We start from the raw sequence: 17,599 nt of genomic DNA, 5'->3' as shown, positions 1-17,599 counted from the left end.
CAAGGAAAACAACAGCAAAAATGAACAAGTGGGACAATATTAAGCTGAAAAGCTTCTGTACAGCAAAAGACACCATCAATAGAACAAAAAGGAATCCTACAGTATGGGAGAATATATTTGAAAATGACAGATCCGATAAAGGCTTGACGTCCAGAATATATAAAGAGCTCACATGCCTCAACAAACAAAAAACAAATAACTCAATTAAAAAATGGGCAGAGGAACTGAACAGACAGTTCTCCAAAAAAGAAATACAGACGGCCAACAGACACATGAAAAGATGCTCCACATCGCTAATTATCAGAGAAATGCAAATTAAAACTACAATGAGGTATCACCTCACACCAGTAAGGATGACTGCCACCCAAAAGACAGAGAACAACAAATGTTGGCGAGGCTGTGGAGAAAGAGGAACCCTCCTACACTGCTGGTGGGAATGTAAATTAGTTCAACCAGTGTGGAAAGCAGTATGGAGGTACATCAAAATGCTCAAAACAGACTTACCATTTGACGCAGGAATTGCACTCCTAGGAATTTACCCCAAGAATGCAGCAATCAAGTTTGAGAAAGACCAATGCACCCCTATGTTTATCGCAGCACTATTTACAATAGCCAAGATTGGAAGCAACCTAAATGTCCATCGATAGATGAATGTACAAAGAAGATGTGGTACATATACACAATGGAATACTACTCAGCCACAAGAAAACGGCAAATCCTACCATTTGCAGCAACATGAATGGAGCTGGAGGGTATTATGCTCAGTGAAACAAGCCAAGCGGAGAAAGAGAAATACCAAATGATTTCACTCATCTGTGGAATATAAGAACAAAGGAAAAACTGAAGGAACAAAATAGCAGCAGAATCACAGAACTCAAGAATGGACTAACAGGTACCAAAGGGAAAGGGACTGGGGAGGATGGGTGGGTAGGGAGGGATAAGTGGGGAGGAAGAAAAAGGGGGTTATTAAGATTAGCATGCATGTGGGGGGTGGGAGAAAGGGGAGGGCTGTACAACACAGAGAAGGCAAGTAGTGATTCTACAACATTTTGCTATGCTGATGGACAGTGACTGTAAAGGGGTTTATAGGGGGGACCTGGTATAGGGGAGAGCCTAGTAAACATAATATTCGTCATGTAAGTGTAGATTAATGATACAAAAAAAAAAAGGTAGTTCCTGTGTGGTGACCTCCAATGAGTTCTACACAAGGGTATAAAGGGCATATGAAAGTGTAGGCAAAGGGCCTCTTTGTGTTTATACAGAGGACCAAAGCCTAACTTGGCTACCCCAAAAATGAACTAAGATATGATATGAAAAAGAACTTCCAACGTCAGCACTCTCTGGAAGACTCATGCCAGAAGATGATCATCAAAAAACCCCAACAGAGATCCACGCACTGCTACAGGTGTAGATGCACTCATCCCACCAGCTCCTGGACTTGCCATGGGAATGAAGAAGGAGATATCTATGCTGGCCTGTGCATACAGTATAACAACAAATTTGACTGGATCTATACTGTTGGAACTCAACCAAGAATTAGGAGAAGTGTAAATTGTAGCGCTCCAAAATCTTACAACTACAGACTATTTACTGTTAAAAGAACATATGGGATGTGAACAGTCCCCAGGAATGGGTTGTTTTAATTTGTCTGATTTCTCTCAGACTGTTCAAGTTCAGTTGGACAATATCCACCAAATCATAGATAAGTTTTCACAAATGCCTAAGGTGCCTAACTGGTTTTCTTGGTTTCACTGGAGATGGATGGTAATTACAGGTATGCTTTGGTTATGTAACTATACTCCTATTATGTTATTGTGTGTGCGCAATTTAATTAGTAGTTTAAAACCTATACATGCTGAAGTTACTCTACACGAAGATATGTCAAAGAAATAACCAATCTTCCCATGTTTTCTTCCGCCTGCTACTTCTATAGCTTTTCTTCTTCCTTCCTAATTACAACCCTTAAATAGAATTCGTGCCTCATATCAAATTTACCGAGTATCATAATTCTTCCAAGTGGTAAAGATACCTCAAGACAAATGCTGGGCATAGAAGCCACAGGGCATTAATATGCAAAGAAGTAAAAAGCTAACCTTTTCAAACAATAAGGCTTCTCTCTCACTTACCAACTTTATATTTCCCTGTATGGCCCCGGAAGATGACTGGTTAGCCAGAGACAGGTAAGATTCCTCAAGGGAGGAACAACCTAAGACAGGCACAGTCGCAGGGGGGCCATCAGGTGAGAAAATGGGGATCAACAGAGGTGAGGCTTAGAACCTCACCCCCCCTGTTCTGAGAGAAATCTTCTGCATACATGGATGTTTTATTGCCCTTGTCTAGCTTGGATTAACACATAGTCTACATGCACACACCTGATCATCTACATTTGCTCTCTTACAACACTAAACTATGTTTTCTACCTTTATCTTGTATCTACCTACCACTTCAGCATTTTATTAAAAATAATAATAATAAAGAGAGAAATGTGGTATCCACATATAAATCAAGTATAAAAACCAAATGAGTATTCATATTTGAACTGACTGTTTATAGTTTATAATGCATGAGCAAAACCGAAAGTTTCTGTGATGACTGCCCTTGTACTGTTCACTATGTAACTTATTCACTATGTAAGAATTTGTTCTACATGTAAAAACTTGTTTGTTATGCCTCAGAAGATTGGAGACAGACAAAAATTAGGCTTGGCGTGGAATAATGATTGTGCATTGAGCATTGACTCCCCTATAGAGAATTTTATTGTCGTTAACAACCATTTGATCAATAAATATGAGAGATGCCCTCACAAAAAAAAAAAAAAAAAAAAAAAAAAGAAGGACAGACTTCCAATGGTAAAATAAATTAGTAACCGGGATGTAATGTATAGCATAAGGAATATAGTCAAGATATTGTAACAGCCTGGTAGGGTGATAGCTGGAACCTAGAATTATGTATATAAATGTTCTACCACTGTGTTGTACACTTGAAACTCATGTAATGTAATACTGTGTGTCAACTACCCTTCAATAAAAAATAATTATTAAAAGAAAAAAAAAAAATAGAAAATTCAGAGGTGATGAGGCATCATGTTGGCAATTTACTCTAAAATGGGAAATAAATGTCCTTCTTTCTTACTGATAAAAATAATAATAATAATAATAATAATAAAGAGAGAAATGTGGTATCCACATATAAATCAAGTATAAAAATCAAATGAGTATTCATATTTGAACTGCTTGTAGTTCATATTGCATGAGCAAAACTGAAAGTTTCTGTGATTACTGCCCTTGTACTGTTCACCATGTAACTTATTCACTATGTAAGAATTTGTTCTCCATGTAAGAACTTGTTCATTATGCTTCAGAAGATTGGAGACTGACGAAAATTAGGCTTGGGGTAGATTAATGATTGTGCATTGAGCACTGACTCCCCTATACAGAATTTTATTGTTGTTAACAACCATTTGATCAATAAATATGAGAGATGCCCTCACAAAAAAAAAAAAAAAAAGTACACACTTCCAATTGTAAAATAAATAAGTAACCGGGATGTAATGTATAGCATAAGGAATATAGTCAAAATATTGTAACAACTTGGTATGGTGGTAGCTGGTACCTAGAATTATCATGTATATAAATGTTGAATCACTGTGTTGTACACCTGAAACTAATGTAATACTGTGTGTCAACTACCCTTCAATAAAAAATAATTATCTATAAAAAATACATATATATATATACAAAGAGCTCCTACAGATTAATACAGAAAGGACAGACAACCCAGTAGAAAAATTGGCAAAAGATCTGAATGTGCACCTCGCAAATGATGTTGTCCGGATCAATAAATATGAAAACGTACTCAACTTACTAACCACCATGGAAATTTAAATCAAAATGGTAAGGAGATACCACCTCACAACCACAGAAACAGCTGAGATGGGTGAAGATATGAAGCAACGAGTGCTCTTATGTGCTCCTGCAGGGAGTGACCACCGGACCCTGGACAATTGCTTGACAGAAATGGAATGTACATTTACCCTAAGACCCAGCAATTCTACTCCTGGATATATCTGCCTCCTCCCCAAAATGCATAAAAGAAAGTGCTTTCATTAGTATTATCTGTAACAGTTACAACCAGAAGCAACCCAAATGTCCCTCAATAGAATAGACAAGTCCACTCTGTGGCATATTCACACGATAGTATCCTGTACGGCAACGAAATATGCTCTGTGTTGTGACGTGAATGAATCACCTGAACATAATGTTGGCAAAATAAGCCAGAAACCGAACACATTCTGTATGATTTAATTTACGAAAAGGTTAAAATCAGGCGAAAGTAACCCAAGATGCTGGAAATGAGGATAGCAGTCGCTTCTGGGAAGGAGTCTGGCCAGCTCCTCATGACCTCTGCCTCCCCCCAAGAGAAGGAGGTGGTGGGTTTCCTGTGTGAAATGTGTGCATTGTTTGGTGTACCTGTTGTTTCCCACCAAAGTATACTTAGAAAAAACGCAGAGATGAACTTCAGGGTCTCTCTCTACAAATACCCAAATAAAATCTGTGGTGAATGTTAAAAAAAAAAAAAAAAAGAGGCAAAAAGATAAGTGATTTTCTGGGAAACAGGGTCTCCACATTTCATTTCAGAGCCCCAGACAAGTTGATATAAAGAGTGGTGCAGTTTAGATAACAGCCTACTAGGTAAAAGCATCTACATAAAAGTCAGAAGAGGGAAGAAAAGAGATGCTGGAAGAAATAAAAATTGCTATGTTGTTATAAGGTTTGCTGTTTAGCTAAAATAAAAAGTAGCTAAGCACCAATATCCAGAAAACAGAGTAGAATGCTAATGAGATGGTTGGCTGCTACAACAGCAATTTTCACCTAACGTTAAAAATTACCCAAACAAAAAACCACCTCTTATTTACTGAGGACCCAGGGTTCTGGCAATGTGAAGTCACCTGAACCTGAAAATTAAAGTAGGAGTGTTAAATAAGAACAATAACCAACAACAAAAGATTTCTTAAAAGGACTACTTAATGCACTAAACTTGAGGCATATTAAAACTGATTGCTTAAACAAACATCATAGTAGAGTGGAAGAACAAAAGCTTTAGAGCCAGAACATCTGGTTTCAAATTCTGCTTCCCAATCATGTATTAGCTATATGAGCTTGAACAAATTATCTCACTCCTTAATATTCAGTTTCCTTATCTACAAAATGAGATTAATCAATTTATCACCACAGAGTTAAGGATTAATAAAGTTATGTAATTACTTTGCACTGTACCTGATAAATAACCCTCAACTACACTTCCCTTTCCTTTTGTGGTTTACCTGAAATACATGCATTTGAATGAATGGATATGCTAGACTATAGGTACTGTGAGGAAAATGGAAGTTCCTATGGCCAGGATCCTCACCTGGCCCTAAGCTACTTGATGATGTAACTGGTCTACTGCTACGCCAATGCTTCCACACCCACAGGCAATAAGCTATTATTGCCTGAGTGCTCTGAGCAGAGGCAGAGATGGAGGTGGATTATGGACCTGCAGACTGCTGGATGCAGACATGATTCTAGTTCTCAATCTACCGCCGGGAGAATAAAGCCAGGTATAAACCCTTTTACCCCAAGAATGTTCCTTTGTCATTTCTCAGTCTCACTGAATCCATAGTGAACTTGCCCTGAGCTGAAACCCTTCAGGCAAGAAAGATACTTTCATAGAAACTGGGAAAGTTTTTATATTCAAAGAAAATGGATTCCAAGGGAAAATTTCCCTTCAGAGAATAACAATGAAAACCTATCTGAAACAAGTCAAAAAAGAAAAGAAGCTGGGGTATACAGAGTTTCAAGTCTGTTTCCAAGGGTATTTCTATTTTATCCTGTCATTAAGCAACACTTAGCAACAGTTAGTGTGAAAGCCTCCCATATTTCCAAAGTCTCCTGAACACAAGAATTAAACACAAGATGGAGTATGATGCCTAGTGTTCATGGAGATTTATGGTGACAACAGATATTCCTGAGGATCCAAAGTAACTAAGAAAAGGATAAATCAGGAGCGAACTAGCAGGAGACAGGGCTGAGAAATTATTACTGCATAGTACTGTCCTATTTTTAAAACTAGACCACTCTAATAATAAATTAGAATACTTTGAGGGACAATACGTCAGATTTATTCACATATTCCAGAAGTTTAATTTATGATGATGATTGGGTTTATTAGTCCCAGCTTTGATCAAACACTGGTTTTCACACTTAGACATTTGCTATTCAGAGAAAGTGTGTATTTGGTGCCATATATACAGTCAAAATATGTAGGTATTTCTTACATAAATGCATTTTAGTTCCCTTTTCACTTACATAAAATTTTAAAACAGGTTCCTATGTATATTAAGGATCTAGAAAAGAAATCAACCCACAGCCTCCTATATGGGCCAAAGAGTACAGGTTGTGAAGAACTCAACCCCACATTCAACCCCAGTGAGCTAACATTTTACTGTCAACAGCCAGTAATCAAGGAAAATCCAAACAAAACAGGTGTCAGTTCTGACCTTTATGCATTTTCAATAAATTCCCTTAATAGGTTAAAATGTATCTACAAAAGAGAAATTATTGTATTCTGTAGTTAAAAACTTGCAGATCTAAGTTAGCTACTTTTAATTGATTATTGATTTCAAATTCTCTTAAAATCGAATAGGAAAACATTAATTTTTATAAACTCAATTTTTAACACTGAAAGATTTAGAAAAAGCCTTTGTCATAGAATATTTTATAATAAAACAAGATGAAATTGCCTGTGACCAAGTAATATCTAAAAAAATATATGTAAGGGTTCAATATGCCAATCCAGAATCTGATAACAGGTTTACTTCATCATAGGGCAATGGAGGCAGCAGAGAGAGTACTGAAACTGAATGCCGAAGACATGACTGGTTCTCCCTCAGTTGCTTAGTTACCTTAGACAAGTTATTTACCCTCTAAATCTGTTTCCTAAATTATAAAATGAATATATTAATATCTGTTGTGTCTATATGGAGCAAATACAAACACAATAAGGATAAGCAAGAAGGACTCCATTTTAAAATGAATCTCCCATCTTGGGGCTTAAAGGTAAAATTCATAGAAGTGGATTGGATTAAAGATGGCGGCATGAGAGGTGAGACAGAGGCTTCCTCCTAAAACCACATATAATACGAAAATATAATTAACACAACTAATCGTGAAAGAGCAACAGGAAAGAGGACCGCACCAGACTGCATATACCTGGAGAAAAGAATAAACCTAAGGGAACAGAGTAACGTACCAAAGCCATGGCCCTGCAGGACCCAAGCCCTTCCCCCACCCCAGCTCACCAGCGGGAGGAAGAGAAACAGAGCAGGGAGGGAGGGGAGGCCTGGGACTGCTGAACACCTAGCTCTGGAGATCTGCTCTGGGAGCACAAACCTACATTACATGGTGCTCTCATGATTAGGGGGGCTGGAAAGCTAAGACAGGCAGAATACCTGGAGAGACTGAGATTCTAGCCACTTGTGGAATAGGGATCCCTATCCAGCTGCTGCTCTAGGAAAAAAGAAAAGTGGGCAGTCTGAGAGACTTCCTAACAGTGAGAGGGCTGCCAAAGGGGCAAGGATTGCATAGACCTTACTGCTCAGGAGAAAGGACAGGTAAACAAAATTGTCCAGGTGCACTCTGCCCAGCAGGTTGGGAACTTTCACAATCTTCAGGTGCTCCAGCCCCCTGGCTGGCTACACAGCTCCAAAGTGCCCCTCCATGATATGCAGCCTGCTGCGCTTCCTCCTGGCCACCCTGCACCTAGCTTGCAAACCCACAAATTCTGCCCTGGCGTCAGGCCAGCCAGAGGGAAGCGGCGCCTACAGCACCTACAAATGCAAAGCATAGAGGCTTATACCTGTGTTCTTGGCCCACTGGTTCTGGCAGTGGAGACAGGTATAGCAGACGGAAAGCAGAAAACAGCTCTTTCCTCCCCCCAGGCAGCAACATGGCTCCCCTGCCACACCCAACATTGCTCGAGGGGCTGAGCAGCTCCGAGGGTAAAGCTTCTGGGCACTAGAGGGCGCCACATACAAATGCAAAATGTCAAAGGAACCTGGTTCAAAGCAAAATTATAAATACACCAGAGAAAGATTCAAGTGAAATCGAACACATGAATTTTCCTGAAGGATATTTCAAAATAAAAATCATAAACATGCTCATGGAGGTACAGAAAAATATTCAAGAACTCAGGAATGAATTCAGGGTGGAGATCCAATCATTAAGGAACACAGTATCAGAAATGAAACATACAATGGAAGGTTTTAAAAGCAGATAACATACGGTGGAGGAAATGATAAATAAAATAGAAATTAGGAGGAATACAAAGAAGCTGAGGCTCAGACAGAAAAAAGGATCTCTAGGAATGAAAGAATATAGAGAGAACTATGTAACCAATCCAAACAGAATAATATTCACATTATAGGGGTACAAGAAAAAGAGAGAAAGAAAGGGATAGAAAGGGTCTTTGAGGAGGTAATTACTGAAAACTTCCCCAGGCTGGGGAAGAAGAGAGTCTCTCAGGCCATGGAGATCCACATATCTCCCAACACAAGGGACCCAAGGAAGACAACACCAAGACATACAGTAATTAAAATGGCAAAGATCAAGGATAAGGACAGACTATTAAAGCAGCCAGAGAGAGAAATAAGATCACATACAAAGGAAAGCCCATCAGGCTAACAGACTTCTCAGCAGAAACCTTACAGGCCAGAAGAGAGTGGCATGATATATTTAATGCAATGAAGGAGAAGGACCTAGAACCAAGAATACTTTATCTGGCAAGATTATCATTTAGATTTGAAGGAGGGATTAAACAATTCCCAGATAAGCAAAAGCTCAGAGAATTTACCTCCCACAAACCACCTCTACAGTCTATTTTGAAGGGACTGCTATAGATGGAAGTGTTCCTAAGGTTTAACAGCTGTCACCAGAGGTAATAAAACCACAGTAAAGAAAGTAGAACAGTTAAGTACTAAGCAAATGCAAAATTAAATCAACTACCCCCAAAGTCAGACAAGGGATAGACAAAGAGTACAGAATATGATACCTACTATACAAAGAATGGAGGAGGAAGAAAAAGGAGGAGAAAAAAAGAATCTTTAGGTTGTGTTTGTAATAGCATATTAAGTGAGTTAAGTTAGACTCTTAGACAGTAAAGAAGTTAACCTTGAACCTTTGGTAACCACGAATCTAAAGCCTGCAATGGCAATAAGGACATACCTATCGATAATCACCCTAAATGTAAATGGTCTGAATGGACCAATCAAAAGACATAGAGTCACTGAATGGATAAAACATCAAGACCCATCTATATGCTGCCTACAAGAGACTCACTTTAAACCCAAAGACATACACAGACTAAAAGTGAAGGGATGGAAAAAGATATTTCATGCAACTAACAAAGAGAAAAAAGTAGGAGTTGCACTACTTGTATCAGACAAAATAGACTTCAAAATAAAGAAAGCAACAAGAGACAAAGAAGGACATTACATAATGACAAAGGGGTCAATCCAACAAGAAGATATAACCATTATAAATATCTATGCACCCAACACAGGAGCACCTACATATGTGAAACAAATACTAACAGAATTAAAAGGGGAAATAAAAAGCAATGCATTCATTCTATGGGACTTCAACACTCTACTCACTTCAAAGGACAGTTCAACCAGACAGAAAATAAGTAAGGAGACAGAGGCACTAAACAACACATTAGAACAGATGGACCTAACAGACATCTACAGAACTCTACACCCAAAAGCAGCAGAACACACATTCTTCTCAAGTGCACATGGAACATTTTCAAGAATAGATCATATACTAGGCCACAAAAAGAGTCTCAGCAAATTCAAAAAGATAGAAATTGTACCAACCAGTTTAGCAGACCACAAAGGTATGAAACAAGAAATAAATTACCCAAAGAAAATGAAAAATCCCACAAACACATGGAGGCTTCACAACATGCTCCTAAATAACCAATGGGTCAATGACCAAATAAAAACAGAGATCAAGCAATATATGGAGACAAATGACAATAATTCAACACCACAAAATCTGTGGGACACAGTGAAGTCTGTGCTAAGAGGAAAGTATATTGCAATACAGGCCTACCTCAAGAAAGAACAACAATCCCATATAAGCAGTAAACTCACAATTAATGAAAAAGAAGAACAAATGAGGCCCAAAGTCAGTAGAAGGGGGGACATAAGAAAGATTAGAGAAGAAATAAATAAAATCGAGAAGAATAAAACAATAGAAAGAATCAATGAAAGCAAGAGCTGGTTCTTCGAGAAAATAAACAAAATAGATAAACCCCCTAGCCAGACTTATCAAGAACAAAAGTCTACACACATAAACAGAATCAGAAATGAGAAAGGCAAAATGACTACAGACACCACAGAAATACAAAGAATTATTAGAGAATACTATGAAAAATTATATGCTAACTGGACAACTTTCTAGAAAAATACAACCCTCCAAGGCTGACCCAGAAAGAAACAGAAAATCTGAACAGACCAATTATCAGCAATGAAATTGAATTGGTAATCAAAAAACTACCTAAGAACAAAATGCCTGAATCCAATGGCTTCACCGTTGAATTTTATCAAACATTTAGCAATCAAGTAACACTTCCAAGGACCCAAACACCTCAAAAAAGATAATGGAAATAAGAATGCCCTCAGAAAGTTCAACCATGAAACCAAAATACAATGAACCAGAACAGATATAGGCAAGTTGCACACACAGTACTAAGGAAAAGAAGACTAACTAAATTAAAGATATTAACATGTAATGAATAGAAACATGCCTAACAGAAAGAGAGTTGGTTAGCAAAAGTGACAAAAAACAGAAGAGAGAAACAAAGGTGAGCAGTGCCCACGTAAGCACTGTGTACAAGAGAGGTATCCTGTATGGCAAACAGAAACAAGTGTCCGCTTGACAGAAATATTACGGAAATGGAAATATCACTTTATCAGAGGTTGATGCCATTTAAAATTCTAGTCATTTATAATCAACTTCCTCATTCAAATCCCATATTCCTGTTTACTAGGGAACTTTTGATAATTTGGCTTTCCATGTAACATCTACATGGAGAGAATACACTCCCTGATGAAAACATCTCATACTCATTTTACATGACTAGTGGAGAATACAAGGCAAGGCTCATGCCTTTCAAACACAAATATTTTTAAACATTCTGTCAGCCAAACAACAGTGTTGGCAGAGTTTAGGCCTGAAGGCCAGTTGTTTCCAAACCCTGCAGCACTCTTTCAACCAAGTTTTTAACTAATTTAGTATATTTTGGGGCCAATTATTCAACCCTTACTTTCCTTTACCTGCTCTGTAATCATACTTTCTTTGAAATTTTCTCCTTTCTTGGCTTCTAGAAAACTTGTCTTCTTGGTGGCTCACTACAGACATACCTGGGTGATATCATTTCAACTAACATCTCTGCTAAAAACTCCCAGATCTTTATCTCCAATTCAATCAATTCTAAGAAATCTCTCATGAATGTTGCCTTTTTGCTTTCTCATTGCCAATGCTTTTTGATCAGGTCCTCACTACTCAATTTCTAGACTTTCACAGTACCTCTGATTCATTCCTTTCTTTCATGCTTCACATCCATCCATCAGCAAATCCTACTGGTTTTACCTCCAAGCCGTATCCAAAATCCATTTTCACCTCATTGGCCTAAACCATCACTACCCTGGCCACTTGATAACTGTAAACAGCCTCCTTTTTACTTTTATCACAGCATAACCCTGCCCCACCTTTTTCAAATCCCCCAGTGGCTTCCATGCCACTCAGAGTAAAATTCAAGTTCCTTACAATGGCTTTATAAGGCCTATACAATCGCCGTCCCCCACCCCCCGCCCCGTTGCCCATCTAACTTCATCCCACTGCTCTTCTCCCTTGCTCATTCTTTCCCCTAGCCACACTGCTCTCATTTTATACTTACATAGGCTCATGGCTGGCTCTAGGCTTTCTCCACTTTGTTATCTAGAATGCTCTTTCCCAAGATGTACTGGGCCTGGATTGCTCTCCTATTGCAGAGCTTTACTCAACTGCTACTTTTTCATTAAGTGCTTCCCTAAGCACCCTATTTAAAATAGAAATATCCTCCCCACACACCTAGGATGTGTCCTTCATCATCATCTAACACATTCTCATGTTTATTGTCTCTCTCTCCAAAGAAAACAGAAGCTCCATTAGGCAAGGATTTTTTTCTTTCCTGCTGCTTTCCCCAAGCCCATACATATTAAATATCAGGTGCTTAATATTTAATGAAAATGAATAAAAGCTCCCTCACTTATCTTTCAACTGTAGTCCACCCCCTCCTAGCCCTCAAGTATCCTACCAAAAACATACATCTGATCATTCTCCTGCTTAAAAAACTTTTGAGATCTTTACATCCTCATTTAAGCCTTTTCCTCATTCTCCCAAAGTTGTACACGCTTCACATATTAGCACTTTTATCATCCCTGAACCTATCATGCCATTTCAGTTCTTTATGCTTTTCATATATTTCTGTCTCTGTTCAGCCAAACTTTTATTCATCCTCCAGACATAGTTTCCCACAATGCCTCCCTAAAGCCCCCATCTATGCCCACTACTGTGCTCAGTTTGTACCTCCACTTAGCACTGGTGCTGTACCTATGCATTTACCAATTTGATTCTCCCACCAGATTATAAGATCCTGCAGAGCAAGTTCAGTGATGGTGTATTCAGATTTGTTCTCCCAGTGCTTAAAACTGTACTTGGCACAGAATAGTGTGTTGAATGAAAATAAATGAAACTTAAAAGTGAATAAAATAATTCATTTTTGAGGGGCTGGGAAAAGAAGAATGTCTTCCTAAAGAGTCAAAGTGCTTTTCAACATCAAACTGGAACATGATGTATAACTTGAGGTTTTTATATTTGCTAAAGAAAAACTCACTTTGATAGCTTTAACAATAAATTAGTAGATTCAGGAATAAAAAATAAGTTGATAGAGTTTACGTTTTGCAAGATGAAGAGAATTCTGGAGATTGGCTACCCTACAATGGGAATGTACTTAACACCACTGAACTGAGGCTTAACATGGTTAAGATGGTAAATTTTATATGTGTATTTCACCATTGAAAATAAATTAATTCATAGCTTAGTGAGGGAAAGCACTGGTTGCAGTTAACTAGTTGCAGTTTTGTTGTTCTTGCTTTACATGGGGAGAAAGTGGAGAGAGGAGGAAAAGAAGGTGGAACAGTTGTTCACAATGGTTGAAAAATAACCTCCTCCCAAAGGAAAGTACAATCCATACCTCTTAACAATCAAAGACTGGGGATCACAAACTCTTACACTGTTCAAGTTAAAATCATCTTTTTTTTCCAGTGTGGACCCTGTAAACTTTTTCCCTTTAGCATATTTCAGAAAATTATGTAATAGTTACTTGGTATATATTTATCTTTCCTACTCTTCTGCAGATGTATCTAAAGCAGAGACTTAGTATTTAGCATTTAAGAGTTGTTTGTGAACTGTTTTAATTGAGTCAACATCCAGCTAAAATATAAAGCTAGGTGGCTGGAGCTGTGCTTAAGAGAACTGGATCAAAGATGAGTGTATGAAAAGAGAGACAAGAATTTTATTGCCTTTGGCTTCCCCCAACTCATCCACCTCTATTCTTTATTTCTCAACATCTATGCAGAAGTCCTTTACTGACATTCTATATATATCCACAAGTTTATTTTTAGGTATTTTTATATTAATAGCACTTAAAAAAAAAACAACGAAAAAAACCCACAATGTTTTCACCCCAGAAAAGTACATAAAATGGGTATTTTTTTTAAAAAAAGCTAACTCATTTGGTAAACAAATCTCGTGCAAAATGTTCACCATATAAAATGTGCAAGAAAACAATTTTTAAAGGAGAAAAAAATTGTGCCTTCTATGAATTTCCATTTACATTTAGAATCTCATTGTCATGTAAACTGCAATAGCAATGTTTTAATTTGTACAATCAAAGCAGTTGTAAATAAAAATCACACTTTCTTCCTGTACTCACAATATACCTTAATTTTCAAAACTGTCAGTCCCATGCCTAGTTCGAAACACCGTAATTCATGTATTTTCTCCACCTAATTCACAGAAACTTTTATTACAGTGCAAAATAATATGGAAGCATAGAATATTTAGAGATTCCACGGATTAGTCCATTTTTTTCCCAGATCTCTTTTAAGAGTCATCTGGGGAGCCTTTTAAAAATACAGATTACTATAATCCTTCCCTAGAGATCTGGCTCAGCTGCTCTCAGCAGGACAAAAAAGCTTTTACTCTGCAAAGTGATTCTGATTAGTTTAAGACTGGGAAACATGGATCTAGTACAGTGTTGTCAATTTGGCATATTTGAATTACCTGAGGAGGTTTTAAAAATCTTAAAATCTAGGCTGAAGCTCATACCAATGGAAATGATATCAACACTTTTTAAAAAGCTCCCCAAAGAAGGCTGAGAAACAGTGATCTTGTAGAACTTGAAAAATTCCTGTAGAACCTTCTTACCATTAAGAAACTAGATTTGCTCAAATTCACAAATAAGTGGTAGCAAAACTGGGGCTAGAACCATTTCTCCTGTTACCTAGTCTACTTTGCTTTTTGAGGTAGTTTCGTTTTTCATGATGGTTGACAAAAAAATGTGTGAAAAAGATAAACCATCTCTTTTTACCTTAGAATACTACTGCCAATTGCCAATTAACGAGTTCAGTTAAAATAAAGCTGAACTTTTTGTCTCAGAAATCACTAGAGAATATTATTTTCTTAGTCCTAATATAAAACAAAAAAACTAAGTATCACTACTGCTTAATCTTTAGTTTTTAGTACTAAGCTGTTAATATATCTTACAAAGAACTGGCATTTTCTATTAAATTGTTAACTTTTTCTTAAATTGAGTATCTTAAAAGTTCTAATTTTTTTTTAAGTCTGGCATCACACTTCTTTACTAGCAGAACTATTTGATATCTGAATTTGGCAACATGGTTACTTCATTAGGTAGAATAGGTACTTTTACATATTGAAGTGCTCTGTGAGCCAAGAAGAGATTACCTTCTCCCATACAAAAGAATGAATTTTATGCTGCATTAGCAAAACGCCATCATTGGTTGGTCCATAGACATTGAGTGGGAAACTTCTCAAGACATTACTTAACCCATTCCAACAATTTTCCCATTTTAATGACTCAATGTAAAATCATGAGAACGGTGTCAAACTGAAAGCTTATATAGCCATAATTTTTAAGTGTTGTTTACTTTCTAGAAATGACTACATGTTTAATGGACTTGCCACCTGGAGATTTATTACTATAGTACCACTGTTGTTGAAATATCAATATTCCTCTCAAAGTTACCAGATATTTAGATATTTCAAAGTTCAGTGATGCTTGTGAGCTCTGCTTCCGGGTTAAAAAAAAACAAAAACATTTGGAATGCTTTACCAAAAGCAGATCACATTACTCCACAAGTAACACTTCAGCAATTCGTATACAGTCTAGAGTACAATGGATACTTCTGATTACTTCTGTTCACAAAGGAGTAACCGCCAGGTTCTACATTTTTAAGTATTCTAGTAAGAATCAGATGCAATGGATTTTGTTCCAGTGATTTTAATAAACGAAAGCCCTTTTTGTTTCAATAAATCAAAAATCTAGACAAAACTTAAGTATGCTATTTGCACTATTTAAAATATGTCCAAAACCAAACCACTAAATGGAACCAAAAATGTGCATCTTTAGGCATAGGGAAAAAACCCCACCAGAATCTGTTAAATGTCCAAATTATACGAACTATTTAGAAAATCGAGGTAGAACTGCATATCCATCCAGTTTTTACTTCACAAGGAGACTGTGCTGTATACACTGTTTGCAAACCCTAAGTATTTGGTGTTAACATTTTTAACTTGACACCTGCCGTCTCAAATTCCGAGGGGCAAGGCTACTTAACTACAAAGTCTTTGGGGCTGCTGAAAATTTTCCTTACCAAAAAAAGAGAAAAAAAAAAAAACCCAAGACATGTTTATTTTTGGAGTGTGCTAGGGCAGAGACGTCAACTGAAACTCGTTATCCGAGGTTCGGCTGGTGCTACGTGGAGGGTGGCCCAGCCCCAGCCCGGGCCGAACCGCAGCCCGGAGCCAGCGCGTGGGCGCCCGACAGGCCCAAGCCCGGGGGCGGGGGGCTCTCCTGGGGCGGGGCGGGGCCGGCCGGGACCCCGGGAGGGGGGCGGGCGCGGCCGGGCGGCCTCCCCGCGGCCGAGGCCTGGGTGACAGGAGGGCGCACGCCAAGGCCCTGGGGCCACACAGAGACGTCCAAGTCATGCAGGAGGCGCGCGGCCCGGCCCGCTCCCGCCGCCCCAGACCCCTCCTCTCCTCCGACAGAAAGACAGACAAGGGTTCCCGACCTGTCGTGCCCTGCATGTTCAGAGTCTGTCATGTTTGGTCAAGAACGGGGCGGGGCTGGAGGGCAGGTCTGGGAGGACCCCTGCGCCGCCTGCGGGTGCCTGCTCCCGGCCGCCGCCGAGGTGACGAGGTGGTAAAAACTCACGGTTACTAGTGAGCGACACAGACACAGACTTTCCAGTCTATTAACAACCACGCCAGAGAGGTGGGGCTCTAACTGCAAACACTGGGCCACGGGCCCGCGCTGCCGGCGCTGCCGCTTTAGTCTCTATTCGCCGCCGGTGGCTGAGGCTGGGGAGCGGGCGCGCGGCGTGCACCGTCGCGGGGATTTGGACTGTGGCCGTAACGGTGATTTCTCCTCACCAACATGGCGGCACCCGAGACCGGCGGCTTGATAAAATGGCGCCGGCCGCAACACCTCGCCCGGGACTAAGGGACGAGAGAGATTCCTCCGCGTGCCGCGGCCCTGGGCCAGCCCGCCGGGGCCGAGCGCGCTGGCCATTGGAGGATACAGCCCGTCAGTCACCTCCAGGGGCGGGTCCCTACCCTCTGTGAAGCGGCGGAGGAGCGGCCGGTCGGCGGGCGGAGTCCGCAGATGTTCGGCGTGGGGACAGTGGCTGCGGTCTCCGCGCTGTGGGTGCGCGCCTCCGGTTTTGGACTGACCGTGGTTTTTCCTGCAACACGCCGCCACCCAGAGGCTGAGGCGTGCCGGAGAGCCTCCCAAAGCTGTTACCGGCGCGGATGGGAGGCGGATAACACGGCGGCAGTGGAGTCTCCTTTAAAAAAAAAAATCCTTAATTGCTTAAATTCTAGGGGAATGTGCTTTCTCCTCTACGGTTGTAGCAAATCGCTGTTTTTGTAATGTTGAATGCCCAGAATCACGTTTTGGGGAAAATAGTTTGGCATGTAACTCTTTCCTATATTTAATACCAAACTTACCCGATTATTAGTCTATAGTAAAAAAAAAAATAGCTATTAAAGGTATTATATAAACTTTTACTTCATAAGAATATTAACATTTCATATATAAAATATACACGAGTATTCTATAAACAACTAGCCAGTAAATTTCTTACACTTAGGAATATGAACTTTAGAAATAATTTTTTGATAAGTCAATGTTTTGATCTTCTTAGTATATT

The 17,599-nt window shown here is 39.2% G+C and overlaps 1 protein-coding gene across 1 annotated transcript in view; it reads right to left on the bottom strand.

Moving 5' to 3' along the window:
• The window catches only part of ZC3H6 (zinc finger CCCH-type containing 6), an 81,488-nt gene extending 64,042 nt beyond the window's left edge, over positions 1–17,446 (bottom strand). The window contains exon 1 of the mRNA XM_036905051.2: positions 16,460–17,446. Coding sequence (XP_036760946.2) covers positions 16,460–16,491 — 32 coding nt within the window. The 5' untranslated portion in view covers positions 16,492–17,446. The remainder of the gene's footprint in view (positions 1–16,459) is intronic.
• Between the last annotated feature and the right edge of the window lie 153 nt (positions 17,447–17,599).

Source organism: Manis pentadactyla, chromosome 2 (assembly GCF_030020395.1).
Source record: "Manis pentadactyla isolate mManPen7 chromosome 2, mManPen7.hap1, whole genome shotgun sequence".
NCBI classification, from domain to species: domain Eukaryota; kingdom Metazoa; phylum Chordata; class Mammalia; order Pholidota; family Manidae; genus Manis; species Manis pentadactyla.
The sequence above is the reverse complement of the archived record's forward strand: the minus strand, read 5'-3'. Positions and strand labels throughout refer to the sequence as shown.